The following is a 27,771-nucleotide window of genomic DNA, read 5'->3' on the forward strand; positions in this document are numbered from 1 at the left end:
GGTGGTAAATGTTTAATAGGCGGAATGAGTTTTATAATGGGAGAAAGGGTTAAAAAGGGATGATTGCTTGGGGAAAAATTTAAATGTAGTTCTTGGGGATTTGGGCTCCCTTCAGTCCTCCTGGGACCCCGCCGGCTCCGTTTGGGCCCCTGTTTAGGGGGAGGGGTTTGGATGTCTGGGAGTCAGTCCCCGGGCACAGGCCGGGGCATTGGGGGAGGGGAAGGGTCCCGCCCCTTTGGGAGCTCAAAGCCCCGCCCCTCCGCCCAAGGAAGGGAGGGAGAGGCCAGGCCAATTCAGTAGGGTTTCCCAGGGGGGGGGTCAGTCCCCAGTCCCGGGGGTAGGCCCCGGGGGGAGCCCGGGAGTGGGTTTTCCGGATTTGACCAGTGGTGGAAAGGGTTTGCCACCCCCAGTTTTCCCGGCCGGGTGAGCCACCGGGGTGGAAAGGTGTGCGAGCCAGGCCTTGGGGAGAAGGGACTGAAGAATTTTGCCCCTTCCTGGGACTTTTCACAGCCCCAGCCTACTTCACCACCTGGGCCCTTTTTCCTCCGGGTCCCCGGCCAAGGCCCAGGCCGCCAGCGTTTACCCCACACAGGGGGTTCTGCGGGCTTTGGGAAGGCCCCTCTGGGGGGGGGGAGGGGGAGAGAGGAGGAGGAGGGAACCTAACAGGGAGGAGGACTGTTACCCCTTTGAGTAGGGGGGGTTTTGAGGTTTGCCCTGCCCTGGATATGGGGGAGTTGGGAGGTGTTAAATTAAGAGTTGGTGGAGGGGAGATTTGGGGCGAGGAATTAAGGAGTTTTCAACCCGCTTTATTCAGTGCCTGCCCTTCTAATTATGAATTATTATCTCCAGTAGTTATTTCTTTTTGTTTTTGAAGTTTTGGGGTGGGGTTGGGAGTTAGGGGTTTTTTTTGTTTTGTGTTTCCCCAGTACTTTTAGCCAGTGTTGGAGTATGTTCTTTTCCTTTGTTTTCGAAGAGGCCCAATGACGTTAAGGGAGTTGAATATTTAAATGGGGAGAGAGGTGTGGAAGCCTGCCACAGTTTCCATTCTCCCTTTTTAAGTTGATGAGCTTAACTTGTCGTGTTCTCCTTCTTTAAAATATAATGGTTCTCTCTTGGAGCAGGTTTCTCAGGGGAGGTTTTCTGGAGGCAGCCTTAGTTTCAGTTAAAAGTAATAATCACCCCAAATGCAGCCAGGTGATAAAAGTTCAAACGTTTATTTTCTCCTTCCAAAATAGCCTGGTTAGTTTTTTTCAGAGGCCTATCTTTCTGCTTGGTTCCAAGAGCTCTTGCAGTTGTCCTTTGCCTCTGCTTTTTCAGTCTCCAGCCAGCACCAAGGTGAAAGTTGGAATGAAATCTCTCTTTCCTTCAAGAGAGGGCTTTGACTCTCAATCTCCCAGAGTGCTGAATCTGGTTGAGCCTCCAAGAGAAGGCGTCTCCTCAACTGAACTGACGCTCCCTTCTCAATCTTTTCAGCTGAACTTCTGACTGAGCCTTTGTCTGCTTCTTATATATGATCTCCCAAAGGTTAATTCATCCTCTGATAGAGTGGGATTATGGGATCTGAGAGTGGGATTATGGGTTTCCTCCCAGAGTGCTCTCTGGCCCTAAGAGCTTCTTGCTTATATGGGCTCTCTAAAGGTGTGAACACAAGCATTGTTTCTATTAGTTCCACTTAGTATCTTGTTTCTTCTGGCCCATAATATCTCTTTGTAAGATCAGATCAGTCATACTGAACCATGCTAAATTAGATAATTATTTCTCTATCAACTCTAATGACAACACTTTGTAAGGATTCCAACATTAACTGGCTTCAGAGTTGCTTGTTTCTGTATATCAAAGTTTGCTCTTGATCATTACAAAGGATTATTGGTATGTCAAACCACTCTGTGCTTTAATTAATATAGCCTGTCCTCATCTAGCTCTTCCCAATTACCTGAATAATTGGGTAGCTGAAACAAGTAGAAGTAGTTAGTAGACTCATTTACAGATGTGCTTATGCAATTATGAGAGAAATGACTATTAATAATCAGTGAATTGGGGGATCCAGAGCCCTCCTCTCCCTTTTCTAAAGCCCTGATTTTAAAAGTTTAATGTCTTGGAAGCACATTTCTGATATGAGATTGGACTGACTTCTCTATCTGACCCAACCCTACAAGGATGCTCTAGTCCCAGGTGAACTCCATGTAGTCAGGCTTTCTCTCTCTTTCCGTCTAGGCTTGGATGGAGACAGATCTTTCCATCTAGAAAGCCCAAGACTGGGAATGGTCTGAGTACAGATATAGTTTCCTTATCCAAGGATGGCATGATGTCACTCTTGGTCTCTCATTTTAATATAAGCACTTTCTATTGTGTCATCTGAGCCCACCATCATGACTGTCTTTGGCTTAAGAGATACAAACAGCTGATAACCCTTTTATTAATAACACGTTATTAATAAATTGACTAAATTACCTAGAAACTATGTCTCTCAACCCTTTTTAATTGCCACAATTGATTATTCTCCCCAAATTATTTGGTAAAATCCCATAACAAATATGAAGTATGTTTAAGAATGAAGTGTATCTTCATACATATCTATGAATGTACAAACATATCTATGAATGAATGTTTATGCATTATTAGCACTTTTTGAAGTATAAAAAAGTTTCATGAACTAACCCCCCTCCTCATTATAAATGACGACTATCCAAAACACAGGAGACCCAATAATTCTCAAGTGATGTAATGTCTATAATTTCAATTTCAAGTGATAATTCAATTTCAAGTTATATGTCTTTTATTTATACACACACATATAATGTCTATTTCATCATGCCATTTACCAATAGTATTGAGTCGTTTCCATTTGGTCTTGAAAAAAATAATGGGATAGGGGAACAAAATAGATGATAAGATCAAACAATAAGAAAATCTAGGTTTATATCTTAGATGCTCTTTTATCATCATTCTACAGAGAGAAAACTGAGGCAAGCAGAGGTGAAATGACTCACCCAGGATTACATAGACAGTAAGTGTCTGAAGCAAGATTGGAACTCAGATTTTCCTGACTCCAAGAGTAGTGCTATTATCCACTGCACCATCCAGCTGCCTTTGTGTTAGAAAAAGAATCTGGGTAAAAGACATTAGAGAAATGTATAAATGAAAAAAAGATGGACTGGTTACATGGGGAAAATGAGGAGTCATTGTGTCCTACTCAGTAACGTTTTGTAGTAAACTTCTGGGATTATATTGGTAAGAATGGAACAAGATGGGCAGGTATCATTGCACTGGATTATCCACACCAATGAGACCCATTTGAGTATTTGAAAAATGGGTACAGGGACTTGGATTTCTTCTCCACTCACACAAGCACCCCATTTATGTAGGCATTCACTACTTCTTGCCTACTCTACATGCAATAGCCCTCTAACTGGTTGCCCTGCCTGCAGCCTCTACTCAATCCAGTCCATCCTTTCCTCAGCTGCAAAGATGATTTTTAAAACACAGGACTGACCATGTACAATGAGTTACCATATACAACCAGTACAAATATGAACTTCTCTGTTTGGCATCTAAAACCCTTTACAGACTGGCACCTTCCTATGTTTTAGTCTCTTTACACGCTCCTCCCTTACACACAATCTATAAAACAACTACCTGATCTGTTTGCTATGCATCGAACAGGGTGCACCACCATTTACTTGTCTCCATGCCCTTTGCATTGGCTATCCTGATGGAATCCTTTCTCTCATCACTTTCATCTCCCAGCTTTCTTAGTTTCCTTCAGAAGTCAGCCCAATCATCCCTCCTTCAGGAGGACTTTTCCTCCGTCTCCCACCTGCTAATGTCCTGTCAGAATATTTTTATCTACTCTGTATATATCTTCTATGTACATAGTTATTTACATTACCTCCACCATAGAATGTGAACTTCTCAAGAGATGGGCCTCTTCTTAATGTGTCATTGTTGGTTTAGCCTTTGGAAGTGGTGGGGAAAATGCTAATTTTTAGTGTTGTTTAATCATGTCCACTGTTTATGACCTCATGGACCATAGCATCCCGCGCTCTTCTTTTTTCCACTCTCTTCCAAAATCTGGCCAAGCTCATGTTCATTGTTTTCATGACACTATATGTTGCATCCTCTGCCACTCCTCCTTTTGCTTTCAAACTTTCCCAAAATCAGGGGTTTTCCAGTAGTCAAATTATTTAAATTTCAGCTTCATTGTTTGTTCTTCAAGGGATTGTCTGAATGAATTTCTTTAAGTATTGGCTGATTTGATTTACTTGCTATTCAAGGGACTCTCAAAAGTCTTCTCCAGCATTACAATTTGAAACTGTAAATTTTGTGGCACTCAGCTTTTATTATAATCTACTTCTCAAAGACATTCATTTTTTTGTGTATGTGTTCAATTTATTGTGATCCCATTTGGTGTAATGGTCTGAAGCTTGAGTTGATGCACTGAGGTCCCAAGTACGTGAAGCTAAATAGTAATTGGACCATACTCTATTAATATATATGCTTGGAGAAAGAATGGCCCCCACCCATTCTCTGTGTGAGTCCTGATGTGTTGTATAGGAAATGACGATTTTGGTGGGTGGAGGCAGAGAGGCGGAGAGAGAAGTGGAAAGAAATTGCTGGCTGTCTTGTCTCAGTTGCTTACATTGCTACTCCACTTTCACCTCAAAAAGAATAAAGATTGAAGATTTTCCCTTAACCTGAATTCCTCACTCAGGCTGATTTTAAAATACTCTGTCATCACAATTTGGGTTTGGTTTTTTTTTGAAAGATATATATATATATATATATATATATAATAGCCTTTTATTTACAGGTTATGTGCATGGGTAACTTTACAGCATTAACAATTGCCAAACCTCTTGTTCCAATTTTTCACCTCTTACCCTCCACCCCCTCCCCCAGATGGCAGGATGACCAGTAGATGTTAAATATATTAAAATATAAATTAGATACGCAATAAATATACATGACCAAACCATTATTTTGCTGTACAAAAAGAATCAGACTCTGAAATATTGTACAATTAGCTTGTGAAGGAAATAAAAAATGCAGGTGGGCATAAATAGAGGGACTGGGAATTTAATGTAATGGTTTTTAGTCATCACCCAGAGTTCTTTCTCTGGGCATAGCTGGTTCAGTTCATTACTGCTCCATTGGAAATGATTTGGTTGATCTCGTTGCTGAGGATGGCCAGGTCCATCAGAACTGGTCATCATATAGTATTGTTGTTGAAGTATATAATGATCTCCTGGTCCTGCTCATTTCACTCAGCATCAGTTCGTGTAAGTCTCTCCAGGCCTTTCTGAAATCATCCTGTTGGTCATTTCTTATAGAACAATAATATTCCATAATATTCATATACCACAATTTATTCAGCCATTCTCCAACTGATGGGCATCCATTCAGTTTCCAGTTTTCTAGCCACTACAAAAAGGGCTGCCACAAACATTCGTGCACATACAGGTCCCTTTCCCTTCTTTATAATCTCTTTGGGATATAAGCCCAGTAGTAACACTGTTGGATCAAAAGGTATGCACAGTTTGATAACTTTGAAAAAGATATTGAAGTGATTTGCCATTTCCTTCTCCAACTCATTGTAAAGATGAGGAAACTAAGGCAAACTGAAATTATTTCCTCAGGGTCACATAGCTAGCAAGTGTCTGAGGGAAGATTTGATCTTGGGAAGTTAAATCTTCCTGACTACAGGCTCAGCACTTTATCTACTACACAACCTAGCTCATAGGCACACATTACAACAGATTGAGCTTAATAGTATGTCATGCATATATTTTTTCAGAGTTAAAAACACTTACCAGCACATCCCTATATCATTAAATTAATAATGAAGATCTTTGTTAGAATTCCTGTATATTGAAACTAGACATTGACTCACACCTAACACCCCATACCAAGATAAGATTGAAATGGGTTCATGATTTAGACATAAAGAGCGACAGTAAAAATAAATTAGAAGAAAAAGGATAGTTTTACCTCTGAGATCTGTAGAGAAGGAAAGAATTTGTGGTCAAAGAAGAACTAGAATAAATTATGGAAAGCCAAATGGATAATTTTAGTTATATCAAGTTAAAAGATTTTATACAAACAAATCCAATTCAGACAAGATTATAAGGGAAGCACTCAACTGGGAAAAAATTTTACATACAAGGGTTCTGATAAAGACCTCATTTCTAAAATATATAGAGAATTGACTCAAATTTATAAGAATGAAAGTCATTCTCCAACTGATAAATGGTCAAAGGATTAGAACAGACACTTTTCAAATGGAGAAACTAAAAGCATTTCTAGTCATATGAAAAAATGCTCTAAATCCCTATTGATCAGAGAAATACAAATTAAGACAACTCTGAGGTACTACTACACACCTCTCAAATTGGGAAGACTGGGACACTAATACATTGTTGGTGGAGTTGTGAACTGATTCAACCATTCTGGAGAGCAATGGAACCAAACCCAAAGGGTTATAAAACTGAGCATACTCTTTGATCCAGAAGTGCCTATACTGAGTTTGTATACCAAAGATCACACAAAGGGAAAAGAATTCACATATAAAAAATGTTTGTGGCAGCCCTTTTTGTAGTGGCAAAAAATTGGAAACTGAATAGATGTCCATTAACTGGAGAATGGCTGAATAAGTTTTGATTTATAAATATTACGGAATATTACTGTTCTATAAGAAATGATTACCAGGATGATTTCAGAGAGATCTGGAGAGACTTATGTGAACTGATGCTAAATGAAGTGAGTAGAACTAAGAGAATATTGTATACAGCAACAACCAGATTATGCAATGATCAATTCTGTGGGACATGGCTCTTTTCAGCAGTGAGTTGATTCAGGCCAGTTCCAATGGATTTGTGATGGAGAGAGCCATCTACACCTAGAGAGAGAACTATGGGGACTAAGTGTGAACCACAACATAGTATTTGTAATTGGAGCAACCTACTAGTAGCTGCTAGGTGTTACAGGAACCACTTGCTAATGGCTGGTGGGGATCTAGGGATCTAGTTCTGACCAGCAGAATAGATCCTTTCATGTGAGAGGATAATGATACAAGGAGACTGAGAGGCAGTTGTATTCTCTGACTTCTCTCCTCTTCCCTCTTGTCTCCAATTTATATCATTCTCAATTCATAAGCAACATCTGCATCAGTAAATGCTGATTTGTAACTCCTTCAAGTGTGTTATGATTCATAGCTATGAGGGCTTTCCGGAGAACTGACCCACTCCTTCATACTTAGGCATGGTCCTTAACAAGTATTTTTATCTTTTTTTGTTGTTTGCTTGCTTTTTGTTTTCGTTCTCATTTTTTTCTTTTTGATTTGATTTTTCTTGTGCAGCATGATAAATGTGGAAATATGTATAGAAGAATTGCACATGCTTAATATATTGGATTAATGGCTGTCTAAGGGAGGGGGGAAAGGGAGGGACAAAAAAATCTGAAATACAAAGATTTGTAAGGGTGAATGTTAAAAATAACCTATTCATATGTTTAGAAAATAAAAAGCTTTAAAATTAGAAAATTAAAAAAACAAGAATTCCTGCATATTGGAAAATTATTTCTTCCTCCATTATAGGATATGTTAGTTTTATAATAAAAATTTAAGCAATAAATAATATGTGACCATTTCTCTTAATTAATTGAGGCATGTGATCTATTAATAAAATACTGGTCAGTGACCTGCCTCCATTTATGCCAAAGATGCTGAGTGAAAGTTGGCAGAGTCTTTCCTTTCTGCAAGTATGCTTTCCTTCTGATTGAACTGACAATATCTTGGTAATAGTGACTGATGGACTTTTTAATGAGGAAGTAGGCCAAGAATTCTCAGCTCCTCCCCATCTTTGGGCAGGGGAAAGCAGTGGGTTAGCTCTTAAATATGGCCAGTCACACCTCTGATGGCCAGTTTTCAAAACAGTATTTGTCTTTTTATATTTGAATCATTGTATTAAATTGCTCCACTTTTTGAAATTTTATTTATTGATTTTCTACAAAATGTTGGCAATTCTTGTATAAACTTTCATACAAGTTCAAAAATGAAGTATCACAAATATAACATTGGATCAGGACATAGAAATCAGTGAAATGTGCTCATATTTTGGGGGTAAATTCTGGAATGAATAATTAGAAAATTAGTTTTGAATATCTAAAAAAAGCAAGAGATTACTCCAAAAACCTTGTGATGAAACATGTTTCACATCTTCCTGATAGGGAGGTGTGAAACACAAGTCAAAACACAGACACATTATGTTTGGAAATGACATATAGAGAGTTTTGCTTTGTTTTGCTTCACTACACAGATGTGATACAAAAGTTTTGTTCTCTCGTTTCTACTGGGAAGAAACAGATCAGCCATCTGGATGAAAGTTTTAAGTATTCCAAAGGACTATAGTCAATGAGTCAAGGTGGTGATAAGGCAAGCCATGTCATTTTCTGGGTCATAGTAACAGGTGTGTTACTGAGGAATAAGGTGATAGTCTCATATTATGCTATAATAAATAAATTTAGTAGCATTCTGTTCATTCTTAATGCCACAACTGAGATTAGATTTGATAAATTGGAGAAAGTCAATAATAGGATATTTAAGCATCAGAATCCAGTCAAAGAACGACACAAAGACATAAATTTTTCAACAAGACATTGTTCATAAAAAAGAGCTATCCTATCCTTTTCAAAAGTAAGAAATGAACATGTTAACAACTAAAATTCTCCCATTAAAAATGTCCACAGTTGATCTTTCCAAAACAATGGAATAACAGCCCAACAATTCAGTTCTCTCAAGATAGAAATTAAAGTCTTCATTTACCTCAGGAATATTCCTCAGAAAGTTCTCAATTAAATCACACTTAATTAAGTTTAACTTTCACATGGAATGACATATAGTTCCCCACAGAATGATAGCTAAAGTGACTTGTCTCAAAAGTGTCTCTTGTGAGTATCCTAAAGATGTTAATTAAAACCAAGCATTGGGAAATCATGCTTAGTCTTTAAATTGATCGAAGCTAAACTCTTTTTAGAATACTCTAATGAAATGAAAAATCTGATTGATAGGCATTGAGGTATGATGGAAGAAGTACTTCTACTTGTAATGAGCACACACAAATTTGTATTCTATCCTAAAATAATTACTATGGGAAGATGGACAGGTTTTTTTTCCTTCCTTCTGTGCCTTAGTTTCTTTTGTCTTTAAAATGAGAGTAATGATACCCAAGATAAATTACAGGATTGTTATTAAATAATCCCAACATGTGGAAATGTACATCATTTCATCTTAAAAGTTTTTTCTTCCTTTTCCTCGTTAAGCTCCTCCTTTATCCCTTTCTCCTACATCTTTATTAAATTCCACATTATTGTCATCATCAAAATCATCATTATCCTATGCTTTTTTTGTGTTTTTCTTCTCTTCCATCTCTTTTTCTCTCTACTTAAATTTCTTTCCTTTTTTCTTCCCCTTGCTTCTCCATTTTTTCACTTTGCATAGGTTATTCTCTTACCATCATATTGATCTTGATTCTAGTTATCCCATCTGACATTGTAAAAGCCATTTATTTTTGGCTATGAGGAGCACATGATTTTTCATCAAAATTTGCTGAGGTATGATTCCCTAGTCTATATATTATGAGCACAACCACAACTTTGATAGAAGAGAATGACCAATGGAGTGCGATGGGGAAAGCTATAAAACAATTCAATATGGCCTTGTTACCACATTGGCATCAAAGTTCAAGTATCAACATAGATCCAAGCAGACAAGCGTCTGCTTCTTCTTACATTTTGTTCAGAATAGAATGAAAACTTCTTTTGGTCAGGTTCTATTGGGAATTTAGTTGTTGGATCCTCCCTAGTATATACAATTTAGAATTAGAGAGTAAACCAATAATATCATTGTATTAAGTCCTCTTCATTGCAAAAACTCCATCTGTCATTGCAGTAGTAAATTGTTAATGAATGTTTATTTTTTTGAATTGCCAAAATTTTAAAAGAGTCATTTCATTGTATCATTGCTCTTCAGAGTATATAATTTTATGGCTATTATACCACTTGAGTGATATTATATGGGCTTTTGTTTTAGGGACAGAATTGAGAAATGTTATGATGATTCAAAATTGGGCAGGCATTGACGTAAGGGGCTGAATATTAAGGGACTACTGGAATAAAAGATGAGTTCTTCTGTAGCAGAATTTGTTAAAAATCACCCTCCAGTTACCAGGTCAAGGGCATTGTGAGGCAATAAATGCCAAAAAAAATTTCTGTATGTTGCTAGAAGAACTAGGGAAAAGATACTTGTATGACAATATGCCATATTGTCAATATGAGATACGTCAGAGAACATTATTTTGAGAATAACCCCAGCCTGCAGGACTTCCTGATTTAAGGATTTGGGAGATAGGAGGTTGAGATCATCTAAGACTTGGCCACTCAGTCACTACCACTTTCTGACCTTGTCACCTGCCATGAACCAGTTACCCAGGTTCTTAGCAGGTTCTCACATGTAATGAAACTCCCCTGCCTCTTGAAAGGTCACTGGGGTTCCTATTCACTTGATACCAAATGGCTGTGCTGAGAGCAGAGATGATGAGGAGGACTGAGAAAAACAAGTTTTTCACTCAGATACAGGGCAACAGGTGCAGAGCCGCAAGCAGCAACGGTCCCAAGAGTCCTTCTTGGACTAAGGTCTCTCCTATATCTATCCATATAGATTAACAAGGACACTTCAGTGATCTTTCACCCAAAGAAAATCCTCATAAATACACTCTGGCATAGCCAGTAAGAGAGCCTTTTTCTTGGGCATGAGTCATTACATTCTGTCTTCAGAAGTGTGAGAGCCTGAGTAAAGCTTGAACAGTTGCTCAAGAAAGATACTCTTCACCTGCAGGAGAGTTTTCCCTTTCCAAGACCCCTGAAGCTGCTACAGTTGTTTTTGCCCTGCTTCCTCCATAGCATACCACAAACTTGACTAGAAGACAGGTGGACCTTGGGTAGAAGCTGGACAGCACTCTCCTTGATGTTCTCCCTGTTTTTTTTCTTCCTTTTCCTGCATCTGCCATTTTCTGTGAGCAAGAAGCAAGGGACTCCATGCCATTTAGAAAATACTTTCAGTCCCACATACTTTAGAGATGGGGATCTTGTTGTTGGAGGATTTTTTCCTTTACTCACAGATAAAATAAGCACTTTTAAATATTGGAAAATGTTTTGGTTTCGCCTTCAATACAATAGTAAAAACTATCAGTAAGTATTTGTTCTATTTTATTTTTAAATAATTTTTCCAGTTATCTAGGATCTTTCTGTATTCCCTTCAATATCTTATTGGAAGATAAAAGAAAATTGCATGTAACAATTAAGCATAATCAAATAAAACAAATTCTCATAGTGGCCAAATTAAAAATGAGTGTCTTATTTTGCACATCAGTCCATCAGCTTTCTATAATGATATCAGTCCCTTATACATAATCAATCCTTTGCAAACATTGTGGATTGTTACATTGATCAGAGTTCGTAAGTGCTCTTTTTTTTTTTACAATGTTGTTATTAAATTATAATTTCTTGCCTTGTTTTTCTATCATCATAGTACATGGCTCTCTACAAGCCTTCTGATATTTCTATAAAATCATGTCGCTTTATTTTCAGCAGCACAATAGTATTAAATTAGCTTTGTATACCATAATTTGTTCAGCTATGCCCTAATGAAAGGCAAATCCTCAGATTTTTTGTCACTATCAAAAGAAATGCTTCATTTTTTTTCATTTACATATAAATCCTTTTTACTTTTTTTTACTCTTTCAGAAATTGCTTGGTCAAAATGTATCTGCAGTTCAGTAACTTTGTGGCCACAGATAAAAATTGCTTTCCATAATGCAAAAACAATTAATAGTTCCATCAACAGTACAATAAGGTGACTGTTACCTTCCATCAATTTCTCTCTTTTCTGATTAATTATGACAATCTGATAGATGTGAGGTAGAGAATTTTTTTCATTACAATTATTATTAGACATTTGGGCATTTTTTCATAGTTCTAAGGGGAGTTTTGATTTCTTACTTTGATAACTTTCTATTTAAATATTGGGGAATGCATCAAATGATAAATGGGATTTCTTTTTACAGATATGAAATAATTCCTTCCATATCTTGGAAATAGATGTTTTAAAAAAAAAGAAATGTAATAAGAAATATTTTTCCACATACCTGTTTTGTTTCTAATCTTAGTTGCAGTGCATTTGTGTGAGGGGAAAAGAAGATTTATTATAAATTTTAGGTAACCAAATATTTCATTATTAATTTCTATTTCTATATGTGTTTTTGGTCATGAAGTCTTCTCCAATTCATAATGCTCAAAGGTAATTTCTTCCTTAGGTCTCAACTTTTTATGATGTTTCTTTTGCTATCTTAATTTGATATCTATTTGGATATTAAGAGATTTTCAGGTGAAGGACTTATATCCTACTAAATTGATGTTCAGTTTTTCCAATATCCTTTGTCTTCTTTGTTCTTTTTTTATTACTCACTTTTTAAAAGTTTATTTAATTTTGCCTAATTTTTCTAAAGGAATTTGTAGTTCTTAAAACAACTGCTTGTGATGTTCAGAAATGAACTGGTAACTGGTAGACAATTATTGTGATGTTTTAAATGTGGGGACAAATTTGATTTGAAATGTTGGATAAACTTTGGTACAGCCCCTAATGCCCTCAGGCCAGATACAGGAAAACTGATGTCTTGGTGACTGGATCATTCCTAGTAAAAGAGTAAAATATTCAGAAGATAACAAATGTAGCTACAAAAGAATAAAAAGGTAACTTTGGCTACACATTATTGACCTAAAATTGGATCTTTGTATGGCTGAGAAAATCCTCCTGAAATTTCCAATTCCTTTTCAGGGTTAGGTAGAATCATACATACTCCTTGTCCCTGATAATCTCCCTTCTACTGCAGGTGGCTGCTCAAACATGATTATCAAGTACTGGCCTTTATGTTTGCTGTAGAAGAGATCAACAGGAACCCCAATCTGTTACCCAATATTTCTCTGGGATTCCACATCTACAATGTCTATCACAGTAATCAAAGGACCTTGGAGAGTTCCCTCATGTGGCTGTCAGGCCAGGGACAGACCATTCCAAATTACAGCTGTGAGAAGCGGGACAAGTCTGTAGTGGTCATTGGAGGAGCCACTTCTGAACTGATCTTTTTCACAGCAACCCTACTGGGGCTCTATAATTTCCCACAGGTAGGAAATTAAAGGCTCAATTAACTTATATGTTTGGAGGGCAGAGGCAAGCTTTTGAGAGTTTGCCACTTGAAAGAAAAACTCCAAATACCTTTTGGGAATTCTTGTATTTAATTTACCTTTCACATGGCTCTCAGAAAAGTAAAAGAAAATACAGAGTTTGAGATCAGACTTATTTGCTTCATCATGTCTTAGAGGAAGCAGCATATTTTGACTTGAAATTATGAAACCGAATCTTGAAAATATTTATTAAGCATTTAATACTTTCAAGTCCTTGTATTTAATGTTAAGGATACAATGAAGTAAAAAGACAGAAAGTACATTTGCTTCAGCTTGGGAAGGTTTGATGAAAGGGATGTCCCCCACCCCGAGCCTGAATGAACAGAAGTATTTTACCAAGGAGATATGAGGAATGAGACCTAAGCAGATGGGTATGGAGAGAGTAGATTCAGATATGGAATAATGGGATGGGGGAATTTTTTGCTGTAATGAACTCATTAAGCTGAAAAAAGGCTCATGTTTGCTTCCTATTCAGATCAGCTATGGTCACTTTGATCCACTCCTCAGTGATCCACTTCAGTTTCCTTCTGTTTATCAGATGGCCCCCAGTGACACCTCTCTTCCCCTTGCCATGGTCAGATTAATGCTGCATTTCAAATGGACCTGGGTGGGTCTTGTTGTCTCAGATGATTCAAGAGGTGAGAAATTCTTCAGGGACCTTCAAAAAGAAATGGCCAGAAATGATATTTGTGTGAATTTTTTTAAAAAGATCATCCCTGGTCAGTCATTCACAAAGAAAATATATCGTGTTTTTGTACAGGACATATTCATTTCTGCAGCAAAGGTGATTGTCCTTTATGGAGATACAAATTCACTTCTGAGCATGATGTTTATGAAGAATCCTCATGTCATAGTAACAAGAGTGTGGATCACTAGCAGTCACTGGGATCTTGCCAAAAAGCCCAGTTACATCTATTTTAATAATTTCTATGGGGCTCTGATATTTTCAGATCAGACAAGTAAGATTCCTGGGTTCAAACATTATCTGAAAACCATTAACCCTGCTAGATACCCAGAAAATATTTTCCTTAAGAACTTTTGGAACTCTGCTTTTGGATGTACATCTCACCATGGAGCACTTCATGAAACAGTCTGTTCTCCGAATGCCTCTTTAGACACACTAAGTTTGAGCTATTTAGACATGACTATGTCTGAGCAGAGTTACACTGTCTACACTGCTGTATATGCTGTGGCCTGGGCCCTTCATGAAATGTTCTTGGTGAAATCAGAAATGGAATCCAACATAGATGGAGACAAGAGGATTGTTCACCCCTGGAAGGTAAAGTTCTTCCCTTCCTAAGCATTGGTACCCAAATCTCTGATTCAGGAACTGCCGTATTTAGAAAAGAGATAAGGGATTAGTAACTCAACTCACCCCTCTTTTCAGTGAGTAACTCCTACACAGAAGACATAGGATTGTATACCTTATTTCTAGTCATTTCAGAATTAGAACCATTTGCAGAAAATTATGACAAGAGTGAGAATCCAGATTAACTGGTTCTTCAGGGTCTTTGACAAAAAGGATGTCAGGGAAGAGTAGGAGTATCAACACTACAGATGCTATGCCTCCACCGGGGCTGAGGATGTCAGAACTGAGCATCTCTCCTTAGCCTGGCAACCTTACTTACTCCTTTGCAGCACAGTACAATGGAGAGAGCTCTTGTTCTAGTCAGACAAGCTGAGTTCAAATCCTACCTTTGAAGCTTATTCCCTAGGTGCTGATGAACAAATTACTTGATTTTCCTAGGCTTCATCTCTAAATAAAGTTGAATAAAATAGCCTCTAAGGTTCCTTCTAACTTTAAACGTTCCGCCCTTTTTTTGCAAGGCAATCAGAGTTAAGTGACTTGCTCAGGATCACACAATTAATAAGTGTCAAATTTCTGAGGCCAATTTAAATTCAGGTATTCCAGACTCCCGGGTCAGTACTCTAGTCACTGAACCACCTAGTTGATCCTTTCAATGTAAATTTTAACATGGGATGTTAAGCCTCAAAACAGGGATTTCTATATTGGCTTTTCTATAATATATGCTCCCTCAGATCAGGGATTGCTCTTATTTTGCATTTAGTCTCCAGCACTAGTGTCACGCCCAGAGTACTTGGGAGGTACATAATAGGCTCTTCTTGTATGAAAAGCATCTTGACTGTCCTCTTAGATTCTTATTTCCCCTACCTTCAATTCATCATTGATGGAGCTGCCAGTCAATCAACAAATAGACATTTAGAATGGTTCTGCTAAGTGAATAGTAATACGATAGGCAATGGAGATAAAAACACAAAGATGAAAAAAGTAATCCTTGCTCTCAAGAACTTAACAATGGAAGAGGCAACATAAATGTATGTGGGTATATACATATATATATTCCTCTATAGAATTTATATAATTCTCTATATAATTATATAAGTGCAAATTGTGAATATATTTACAAAATAAATATAAAGGGTTAATATATGATATAGGTACAAAGTATTTATGTATGTGTACAAAATAAATACAAAATATATAATAAAATTTTAAAGACCAGTAAATTTATATTTGAGATCATTAAATCATATATAAGATCACTAGGGAAGAAGACAAATATCAACTAAACACTCTTTCTGAAGAATATCTAAATATATATTTCTCCTGACCTAATATGATGATAACCTCTTTGGAGAATCATAAACATCTCCCTATAAACTCTAAGAGAAAAAAAATTCAGATTGTAATTAAAAATCTTGCACTTTGTGACTCCAGCTTTCCAAGATAATTTCATACTATATCTCTTAATATAGTATATATTTCAGCAGAAATACCTTACTGGATTACTTTGAATTAAGGTCACATTATTCAATTTCATTCTTTTGTATAAGTATTTAAGCCTAAAATATATTACTTCCTCACATATGATTTCTAGAATCTCTAACTTGCCTATATGTTCAGATTCTATGCTGTCACATAAAAAAAATCCTTTCTCAATTATCTTATCAAATCAGGTAATATTGATCTAAAGCATATAGCACAATGTGTTACACATAATACATGAAATATAAATACTTATTCTTTCCCTTCCAATTGGATCACATTTTCTTCCTCATGGAATCATTCAGTATTCTTCTGATTCAATGATGTATCCTTCAAAAGAATATAAAGCCCCCGAGGGCAAGTACCTATTATTTTCATTTTATGCCTTAGTGTCTTGGAAATAGTGGGCCCTTAATAAATTGTTATAAAGGATTACTATATTGGAAGTTTATTTATTATTGCATATTATTGCATTGGAAGCAGCCACATTAACTAACAAGGTGAGCTCTCTAGCTTCCCACTCATTCTATGCCAGTTCTAAAAATGTTCTTTCTGTTCCTTCATTCTAAATTCCACTCCTCAAAGAGAGAAAAAACCTTTATAGACTTTTCCTGCAGGTTGAAAAATTCTTACTGCCAGTTTGAGATTTGGCCCAATCTTCTAACCTGGTGTTATCTGTTATCCAATTTATTAGCAATCCATCCCAAATTCTGTGACACTTGAAAAAATCTTAGGATTGTGCTGTCCCTACTTATTCCAAAGCATTGAGAAAAATGCTAAAAAGCAGAGAGTCTAACAAACATCGCTGAGATATTCTTCTGGGGAACTTTCAACTCATTTTTTTCTCTTTTAGCTCCATTCCTTTCTGAAGAAAGTCCACTTTAACAATAGTGCTGGGGACCAGGTGGTCTTGGATACAAAGAGGAAGTCTGTGGCAAACTATGATATTCTCAACTATGTGACCTTTGGTAACGATACCGAAGTCCTGGTGAAAGTGGGAGAGTTTATTGCTCAGAATCCACTGGGCCAAGATTTCACCATCCAAGAGAAGGCCATAGTGTGGCACACAGGGAAAGGAAAGGTGAACAATGATTAAAATGCTGATTTTGTGACAGATATAAACATAATATAGCCAACCAGGAAACTCATAAGTATTTTCAAACCTGAGGCAAATGCCATAGAATCTTCTTGAAGGAAACAGCTTGTGCAAATCAGATTTTTGTGTGTGATAAATTCGTTTAAACTGTGGGAAAGAAAAAGATCCCAGGATAAATGCCCCTTTGGGTGAAGAGTCCATAAAATTTTGAGATTTCCCAATTGCATAGCTGGGACAATAGTACAATCACTTGTTCCATGGCATCCAAGAGAGAAGGAAGCAGAAACATTCTAAAACTTCCTATTAAATTAATTAATTAATTAATTATATTAGATTGGATAAATGATTCTTAGTCATTTGCTCTTAAACCCAGTATCTATGAAACAGCAGCGGCAGATTAACATCCGGGCTCTAAAGACTTGGGAGCTCTGGAACAAAATTCTAGATTATTTAATTTCTAGCTTTAGACTCCATTAAGAAAAAATATATTCCAGTTTTTAACATAATAATACCATATCATACATTTACAAATATATTAATTTCCTCTGCTAATTGAATTCCTTTCCTATGACAAGCAATGATACAATTAAAAGACAAAATATACAGTCAACAAAGGAAATTTGACAAATCTAAATTTTAGTTTCATGAAATAGACCAAAATACCCAATCAAGTTAATATAAACAGTTTAGTAAATTATAGGTTTTCTTGTAAAGAGGTTAAACAATTCAGGGAATATAACATTTGCTAAAATTAGAAAATATGTTGGGGTGGGGGAAGAGACTAATTTTTTTATAAAGCATAATCTCTTTTTCTGTCATTTGCTTATTTTTGTATCCATTCAAAAAGAATTTATTAAGGATTGGCTTGAATATTTTGGAACATACAAAGAGACCCCCCAAATCCTTCTTATTTGATTCCTTTTTCTTAGCCTTAGGCAAACAGTTATGAGCTCAAATATAATTGCTCTGAATGTATGATTAGGAAACTTTCAAGTTTAGACTACATTGGGGCCCCCATCAACTTTCCTTTGCAGGGTTGAAGCAAAATTCAGGTTTCTACAAACATTTGGATAACCAGAGCATTTATATTCTTTGTTATTACACAGGAAGGTAGGGTAACTTGGAGCCAGGACTTCCCTTACTGTAGGCTTTTCCTCCAAAATGTGTATAGAACCAATGATCTTCTTAGCTTCTCCTTTCTCTGCTATAGCTCATTCTTGACTTTGCTCCTAAGATGTATGCAGAAATTTCAGCTCCACTCTCTTTCCTTCTAGTCCAGTGGTCCTCAAAGTATAGTCCAAAGAATTGTTGGGGTCTTTGAAACCCTCTCAGAGGGTCTACAAATTCAAAATTATTTTTTATTTCTAATATAGTAAATAGCTATAAATATAACCCATGTGAACAAAAACTTTGAACAGATCCTCTATAGTTTTTTTTAAACAACATGAAGATACTGAGAACAAAAGTTTGAGAACCACTGTGACCCTCAGAATCTTTATTTCTGAAGAAGCTACTGTGTTTTAATTAAATTTCTTTGGTGATTACTAAGTAGCTCAAATAATGGATTTAAATCATTCAAGGAAATGGATTAATACTGTTCATACTTGGGTCTGACATAATCAATTGCATAATGTTCTTAATTAAAATGACCACTTTTAAGTGGAAGGAATAATCAATGAAGCACTTCCTTTGCATTCTCCATGCACACAAATACACACAGAAGGACTATTTATATTTATTGTCCTGAGGAAATTCACTGGAGTGTATTCAGCAAAATCTATAGTCTCAAAACACAGATAGATTCTTTAGTGAATTAAGAAATGTCATTATCATCCTTTTTTTTTTAATACTTCTCAAATTCAGTTTACTATAGTCTTAGAAAAAAATCTGTTGATAATTAATTGTGATAACTAACACTTTTCTCTTCCCAGACGATTGTTAAATCTTATAGTGAAAAAAAAAAAAAAAACTACAACTCCAAACTTTGTTGTCATTGTTCAGTCACTCAGGATTATATAAATATTTGTAATTCCATGGAATGGGGAGCCCTTCTAACTTCCACTATCTCTTAAAGTTATACCAATTCTAGGACTGTTTTTTCTTTCTTTTTTTTTTTAATAGCTTTTTATTTACAAGTGATATGCATGGGTAATTTTACAGCATTGACGATTGCCAAACCTTTTGCTCCCATTTTTCCCCTCATCCTCACCCCTCCCCTAGATGGCAGGATGACCAATACATGTTAAATATATTAGAGTATAAATTAAATACAAAATAAGTATACATGTAGGACTATTTTTTTCATGACATTCTTTATCCATCCCATTCTCTGTAATACCTTCCTCCTTTTGATTTAATCTTTCATAATATCGAGGATTTTTCTAATGAATTTCTTAGTTTGTAGCTTCATCTTTATTATTTGACCTTCCAAGTCAACAGTCTCCATTACTTTTTGTAAGTATTGAACAATTTGAGCTTTTTGCTATTCCATAGACTCTCAATAATCTTCTCTAGCAGCACAATTCTTTTCTGTCATGCTCAGCTTTTTTTTTTTTAATAACTCTTAGAGTCACACATTGTTCCTGGGAAAAAAGCCCAACTTTATCTCTACTAACTTTTGCTAATAAGGTTATCCTTGCTTTTTAGTATATTGTCTAGATTTGCCATATTTTTCCTTCCAAGGAAGGATCTTTTAATGTCATGGTGGCAGTCACCATTTCCAATGACCTTTGAGTCAAAGAATATAAAACATCTCACTGCTTCAATTTTTGCTCCCCCATTTGCAAGGAAGTAATGGGTTTAGTCACGAAGACCCTTTCTTTTTAGTTTATTATTCTTTTAAACTTTAAGACCATCTTTTCACTCTAATGAAAGGACTTCTTCATTTTTTTTCTGTCATCAAAAAAGTATTGTCTGCATATCTGAGATTTTTGATATTTCTCCCACAAAACTTAGTTCTTGCTTCTGTTTCATTCAGTCAGCCATTTCTCATGACTTACTCTACATATCATTTAAATAAATAAGGAGACAAAACACAGCCCGGTTTACTTGTTTTCTAATCTTAAAAGAGCCAGTTGTTTTATATTGTGCTTGATCTTTTATCTCTTGGCCCACATCCATGTTTCTTGGGAGGCAAGCAGGATGATCTAGTATTCCCATGTCTTTGAAGACTTGCCACATTTTTTTGAGTCATATGGTCAATGTGTACTGAATTCTTCAATTTCCTTAATCTCTGCAATTCCACTAATGTCAGCAATTTAATCTCTTACACCTTTGCTTCTTTCAAAACCAGCCTGAGCTTCTGGTAATTCTTGATACAGTTACTGTTGAAATTTTGCTTGGAAAATCTTAAATATAACCATGCTGACAGCAGAAATGAGTGCAGTTACTCAGTAATTTAAATATTCCTTGGTATTCTTTAGAACTGGCTTGTAAACCGATATTTCCAATGCTATGGCCACTGTTGCATTTTTTAAATTGGCTGGCATATTTTGTGCAGCATATTCATAGCATCTTTTTAGGCTTTAAATAGCTTAGCTATAATTCTATTACTTCTATTAGCTTTATTATTCTCAATGCTTCCTCAGACACATTTGATTTTATTCTCCAGAATATCTAGTTCTAGAGAATTAACACAGCATTGTGGTTATTGGTGACATTTAGACCTTATTTGTATACTTCTATTGTGTCTTCTTTCCAACTCTTCAAATTATGTTCTGCTTCTGTCCCTAAGATAAGATCAAAATAGCTTCAAGATTTAGAAAGAGTGATATTATAAGCAAATTAGAAGAATATAGGATAGTTTATCTCAGATCTTTGAAGAAGGAAGGAATTTGTGGCCAAAGAATTGGAGCTTTTATTGAACAAAAAATAGATAATTTTGATTACATTAAGTTAAAAGGTTTTTGTATCCCTAGATAGAATGTTAGAATCCTTAACATTTTGTCTTTTCTCATCTCCATATTTGCAGGAAGCTTTTACTTGGTAGCTTTAATTTTGTTTCTTTTTTCTTTTTTTGTGTGTGACCCTATTTGGATTTTTTTTTAATTGAAGCTTTTTATTTTCAAAATATATGCAAGGATAATTTTTCAACATTGATCCATGCAAAACTTTGTGTTCCAATTTTCCCCTCTCTTCCCTCTACCACCTTCCCAGATGGCAAGTAATCCAATATATGTTAAACATGGTAAAAATATATGCAAATCCAATATAGGCATACATAGTTATGCAATTATCTTATTGCATGAGAAAAATCAGATCAAAAAGGAAAAAATGAGAAAGAAAATAAAATTCAGGCAAACAACAACAAAAGAAGTGAAAATGCTAAGTTGTGATCCACACTCAGTTACAGTATCTTACAACTACAAAAAGGGCTGCCACAAACATTTTTGCACACATGAATCCCTCTCTCTCCTTTAAGATCTCTTTGGGATATAAGCCCAGTAGAAACCCTGTTAGATCAAAGGATATGCACAGTTTGATAGCTTTTTAAGCATAGTTCCAAATTGCTCTCCAGAGCAATTTTTCCCACATCCCCTCCAATATTTCTCATTATCTTTTCCTGTCATTTTAGCCAATCTGAGAGGTATGTAGTGATATCTCAAAGTTGTCTTAATTTGCATTTCTCTGATCAATAGTGATTTAGAGCACCTTTTCCTATGACTAGGAATAGTTTCAATTTCTTCATGTGAAAATTGTCTGTTCATATCCTTTGACCATTTGTCAATTGGAAATTGGCTTGAATTCTCTACATGTTTTGGAAACGTGGCCTTTATCAGAACACTTGAATGTAAAAACGTTTTCCCAGTTATTTCTTCCTTTCTAATTTTGTTTGCACTAGTTTTGTTTTTACAAGAATCTTTTAACTTAATGTAATCAAAATTATCTCTTTTTTTTTTGTTTAATAATGAACTCCAATTCTTTGGTCACAAATTCCTTCCTCCTCCACAGATCTGAGAGATAAACTATCCTATGTTTTTCTCATTTGCTTATATATCATTCTTTATGTCTAAATCATGAACCCATTTCAATTTTATCTTGGTATATTGTGTGAGAAGTGGGTCAATGCCTAGTTTCTGCCATACTAGTTTCCAATTTTTCTAGCAGTTTTTGTCAAATAATGAGTTTTTATCCAAAAATCTGGGGTTTGAGGGTTTGTCAAACTCTAGATTACTATAGTCATTGACTATTTTGTCCTGTGAATCTAACCTATTTTATTGATTGACTGGTCTATTTCTTAGCTTATAGGTCTTAATGACCGCTGCTTTATAATATAGTTTAGGTCTGGCCCCTCTAGGCCACCTTCATTGGCATTTTTTTCATTAATTCCCTTGAAATTCTTGACCTTTTGTTTTTCCAGATGAACTTTGTTATTATTTTTTCGAGATCTGTAAAATAATTTCTTGGGACTTTGATTGGTATGGACCTAAACAAATAGATTAGCTTTAATTTTCTTGAAGAAATCTTTTCTTTCCCACTCTATTCCTTTGTTTCTATTTTTAAAAATTCCTTCTTTATGATAACCTCATCAAGTTAGTTCTTACCCCAACAGCATCCTCTCTTTTGTAGGTGGGAAGAAATACAGTTTCTAGGGTATTTCCAATATGGGCCCCTTTTGAAAGGAAACTGATACAAACTTTGTCAGAATGATGATCACACCAATGTGAAAATAGCATTGGTAAGTTCTGCAGAATAGTCAGATTGTATATTGATACACATAAAATAGTTACAAACTGTACTGTCATGAATACTGCTGCCTCAAAAGCCTTTGGATATTTCTCTGTGTAGCCTCCTCAATCCAGATGTAGTACAGTCTGTGGTCCTGGATTCCAGAAGAAAGCTCAGGAGGGAAAGCCTTTGTGCTGTTTTGACTGTGTCCCCTGCCTAGAGGGACTCATTTCCAGCCATTCAGGTAGGTCTGTGAAGATACTTTTGTTCTCCTTCAGCAAACATGAACCCACGGTGACCAAACCAAGTTGACTGACTTTTCCATGTTATAATGAGGCAATGGAAACTTGTTACCTATGCAATATGGCATCCAGAGACCAAGGAAAGTCTAGAAAAATGGTTAAAATGATCAAAGATATTGAAAGCCCATAGTGATCAATATTAGGGAGAATTTGTGGGTTTGAGGTCTACCAGATTAGGAGTTTCTTGCACAGTTTCTCTTTAGTTCAATTGTTCAGAGATAGATTATGGAAAGAGCACTTATGTTCAAAGATCTCCTACATTTACATAGGACATAAGAGTTCTCAGCAAGTATATTCTGGCAAGACAGCAATGAAACAATAATATATACTTTCATACTAATTTTAGGAAAGAGAAAGATGAAGTGATCATTAATAATAAAGAGAGCTAGGACTCCAGTTAGGAGCTTTTGCCAGTTGCAATTCATTGCATTTTCCAGTCCATCTCAATTTTTTTTCCTGGATGCTTACTCATATCCGTGCACAATGCTTGCCAAGATGGGATCAATCTAGCTACCGAACAAACCCTTTTGTCACTCAGAAAATCACCTTCCTTTCTGCTAGACAATGACTTATTTTAAACCCAGGCTTTTAATTGCTCAATGTAAAAGTATGATTTTGGGGGAAATGCAAATAATTTTTGAAGGTACTTTAAGGAGACAAAATTACATGCATAGGCAGAAATTTAGGGAATTGCTGCTGATACAGGGAAAAGGAAAATAATGCATAATGTTGAAATAATCTGACCTAGAGCAGTGCCTCCATCATAACAAGTGTGAAAGAAGTTTTTGCAATAAACCTTGATCAGTAAAGCAAAATATTTGGGAGGTTGGTCACTCCTCAGCAGGAGATCACTAAAAATGGTAACTCAGAAGAAGTATCTGCTGAACATGTCTCAAAGCTATACTTGACCTTTTTGTCTTACTGAGTATAGAAGGAATAGATCAGGAACCAGCTCATGACACAGAAGGAAGAACATTTTCAATCTAGAATTAGAAGATACCCTGTGCTTCCTCCATTGTACCTTTAGAAAAAAAAGTCTCATTAGAATGTGGCATTTCCATGAAGGCAAGTGTGGCTGAACACTTATAAGATAATGGACTCTAATAATCATTAAGATCCCTAGTCGCACACCTCAAAAGTGACTGCTTATAGATACCCAATGAGATCATATCCCTTCCTTCAATGGAGCCCAGGGAATTTCCAAGTCATGTTCAATATTGAAGAGCTTTCCCTGACATGGAAACCAAATTGTCTCTCTTCAGTTCCAGGCATGCTTTGGGATTTGTATTCTTGCTGAGCAACAGAGCTCATGCAGTCCTTCTTCCAGGTACAATAGCTTTCTATGCATCACAAAAGCTGTCATGACCCTTCAGAAGCTTTTTCTTTTTCCTGTTTAAATGTGATGAGCTTCTTTGGTTTTATCATTATATGATTCAAAGTTGATGCCTTTTAAAAAGAACTCAAGTGTTTTCCTGGTAAAGCCCAAAAGGGGAAGTCACATTACTTTGTTAACTTCAGCTTCCTCACCATAAAAAAAATTAGGCTAAAAGAAGAATGCTAAAAAAAAAAATCAGTTTCTTTATCAAGCAAAACCTCAAAGGCAGTCACAAAAAGTCAGATGCAATTCAAAATTCCTGAACTTTCTATTATACTTTCAGATTTTCCAAACCCTTTGCATTTATGTGAGGTAGGCACAATGATTATCCCCATTTTATAGATGATGGTAGTGAAGTAGAAAGAAGGTAATGGATTAACCCAGCATCACAAAGTCACAGAGTTTCTGAAGCAGAATTCAAATTCATCTCTTCCAAGTCTTGTGTTCTATTCAGAGCCACCAAATTCTGATCCCCATGGAACCAGCTAGAGAAATTTTCACAAATATAATTGGCCTTCTGATAGGGAAGGTTTGCTGAGGCTGAAATATTGAGACTCTGATTGTTCTCTTCAGACACAGACCAGTGTGTGCAATGCCCTGAAGATCAATATCCCAATCAGGAGAGGAATCAGTGCCTCCCCAAAATGGTGACCTTCCTGGCCTATGAAGAGCCCTTGGGGATGGCTTTGGCTTCTATAGCTGTTTGCTTGTCTTTCCTCACAGCTCTGGTTCTCTGGGTCTTTGTGAAGTACAAAAACACCCCCATAGTCAGAGCCAATAACCGGGATCTCAGCTACATCCTCCTCATCTCCCTTTTCTTCTGCTTCCTCTGCTCTCTGCTCTTCATCGGTTGCCCAAGTGCTGCCAATTGCCTTTTCCGACAAACAACCTTTGGAGTCATGTTCACAGCGGCTGTCTCTTCTGTCTTGGCCAAAACAATCACTGTGGTTCTGGCCTTCAGAGCCACCAGACCAGGCAGCAGGAGCAGGAAATGGGTGGGAAGCAGAGCCCCCATTTCTGTTGTTCTCTTCTGCACCCTGATACAAGTCATGCTCTGTACAATCTGGCTGCTGCTCTCTCACCCATTCCCAGAAGCAGACACACACTCTGACCATGAGCACATCATCCTGGGGTGCAATGAGGGCTCCCTCATTGGCTTTTATTTTGTCCTTGGTTATATGGGAATCTTGGCCCTGGCGAGCTTCACTATGGCTTTTCTAGCCAGAAATCTCCCTGACACATTCAATGAAGCCAAGTTCATCACCTTCAGCATGCTGGTGTTCTGCAGTGTCTGGGTCTCCTTCCTCCCCACCTACCAGAGCACCAAGGGGAAGATGATGGCGGCCGTGGAGATCTTCTCCATCTTAAGCTCCAGTACTGGCTTGCTGGCCTGCATCTTTATCCCCAAATGCTATGTGATCCTTCTGCAGCCTCACAAGAACACCAGGAAAACTTTAAAGAATAATGTCAAATCTTGAGTGAGGACTCATTCTGATATGTTCCACATGACTTCCACTGATCTTATAAGATTTTTAAATAATTACACAAAAAAAAATATTGATTCCAAGTGTCTCAGTAAATCCCATATGAACTGTACATTCACTAAACAAAAGATTCTTGTTTTTTTCTACACTGTTTCAAAACCTGATGGGACATCATTTTCATTAGGTCCTCAACTTCTTGGATTTGATGATGTTCTCTCTCATAGTTCTGTCTCTTTTCCCACATTCAATCCATCTTTCAATCAGAGAAATTATTTCATGATTTCTTGATAATCACTTGCTTCCTTACCCCTTCTTCAGCCATAACATATAATTGGTAAAAATAAAATACTTTTTTAAGAGTGGACTGGGCCACCAGCCCTGAAGTCAGGAGGACCTGAGTTCGAATCTGGTTAACATTTCCTAACTGTGTGACCCTGGGTAAGTCTCTTTTGCCTCAGCAAAAAAAAAAAAAAAAAAAAGAGTGTATTGGGGTAAAACTATAACTTCTGTACGGCTTTCAATTGCTTAGAATATAACATAACTACTACTTCTCCCTAATTGGTTCCTATACCCAATAACCAATGATAACATCCTTTTATAAATTACTCATCTACTTCTCCTTACATAAGGTGGTTCTGCTTTAAGCCATTTATGTTTTTCTTAAAGATAAGATTACTATTTCTAACCACCTGTTAGGCTCTAGACTAAATATTTCTACTCATTGTATTATAGATTATTCTGTAAGAAAAGGACCTTTAAACATACCACCATTAATGATTCTTCTATTGAATTCCCTAGGAAGAATTGTTGTTTGATATTTGCAGCATTGGCATCTGGTTTAAGAATTCAGTTGATGGTTGTTGGAACTCATTTAATGTACCCAGGACTAAATAGTGGCAGTAGTATTTCCAAACAGCTAAACAAATAAATAATGCTATTTCATCATCTATTTTTAGATCATGTCAGATCCCATGCCCATTCTAATAGCACTAAGTCATTATTTAGTGGACAGATTTCATATTTCTCAAGCTAAAATAAGAAGACAAAATATTAGTTATCAGCCTTGGGAATTTTCTCCATGGAACCTGCATGTGAAAGGCCCTGTTTGGCACCAAGACAAGAAAAGACAGGACCTAATGTATACCATGTTGGGAAGCATTGATATTCAACAGGAATTAGAAATTCCTTCAATATTGAAACTGTTACCCAAAAGCTCAATACCCTGGAATAGTTCCAAAACCATGCTACTACATGGAATACTACAAAGGAAATGGAATCATGATATAGTCCCGGTAAAATACACTGGAGTTGGGAAAGAGCAAGAATCTTCTTAAGACTTCCTAGCAAGTTAGTGACAAAGAAGATCTTATCCTTGCCTGCACAGAATAACAAATAACTATTAGACATTTACAGGATCTCCGGGTCTATTCAGAGCATACTGATTATATTTAATTCTCATGGGTTTATACCTAGACAAATGTGGTGTCTCCTGGATCATTAAGATGAAGAGTGCTGAGAAGAAAACTGTAATGACTAACTTCATGCAGAGCTGTAAATCTCCCTCTATTCCTATCAATGTAAAAAGTTCTCCAGAGATCCTGGTTGTATTTGCTGATCTAGTTACTGTGCCAATTGATAATGAGATAAATGAAAACTGATTTGAAGGATGGATCTGTCCTAAGAATTTTATTCAACTAGAATCCTATGTCTTGTCTGTAGGTCATAGTACCTATACCTTACAGATGATCTCTTTACGTGAAAAGATT

The 27,771-nt window shown here is 36.4% G+C and overlaps 1 protein-coding gene across 1 annotated transcript; it reads left to right on the forward strand.

Annotated features, from left to right (window-relative positions):
- The first annotated feature begins 11,017 nt into the window (after nucleotides 1-11,017).
- Nucleotides 11,018-25,999, forward strand: LOC100915580 (vomeronasal type-2 receptor 26-like). Its single transcript, XM_023498832.1, has 6 exons — nucleotides 11,018-11,241; nucleotides 12,942-13,233; nucleotides 13,769-14,572; nucleotides 16,935-17,162; nucleotides 22,965-23,088; nucleotides 25,095-25,999. Exons 1-6 carry the CDS (start codon nucleotides 11,018-11,020, stop codon nucleotides 25,997-25,999), a joined length of 2,577 nt encoding a protein of 858 aa, XP_023354600.1.
- Nucleotides 26,000-27,771: the final 1,772 nt, after the last annotated feature.

The sequence above is a fragment of the Sarcophilus harrisii genome, chromosome 3, assembly GCF_902635505.1.
Source record: "Sarcophilus harrisii chromosome 3, mSarHar1.11, whole genome shotgun sequence".
NCBI lineage: Eukaryota > Metazoa > Chordata > Mammalia > Dasyuromorphia > Dasyuridae > Sarcophilus > Sarcophilus harrisii.

Excerpts from the sequence above, each read along its gene's own strand:
- LOC100915580 (XM_023498832.1), top strand. The coding sequence starts at position 11,018 with ATGTTCTCCCTGTTTTTTTTCTTCCTTTTCCTGCATCTGCCATTTTCT. Across the intron at positions 14,573-16,934 it reads GGATTGTTCACCCCTGGAAG|CTCCATTCCTTTCTGAAGAA; the intron begins GTAAAGTTCTTC and ends TTTCTCTTTTAG. Across the intron at positions 23,089-25,094 it reads ACTCATTTCCAGCCATTCAG|ACACAGACCAGTGTGTGCAA; the intron begins GTAGGTCTGTGA and ends TGTTCTCTTCAG.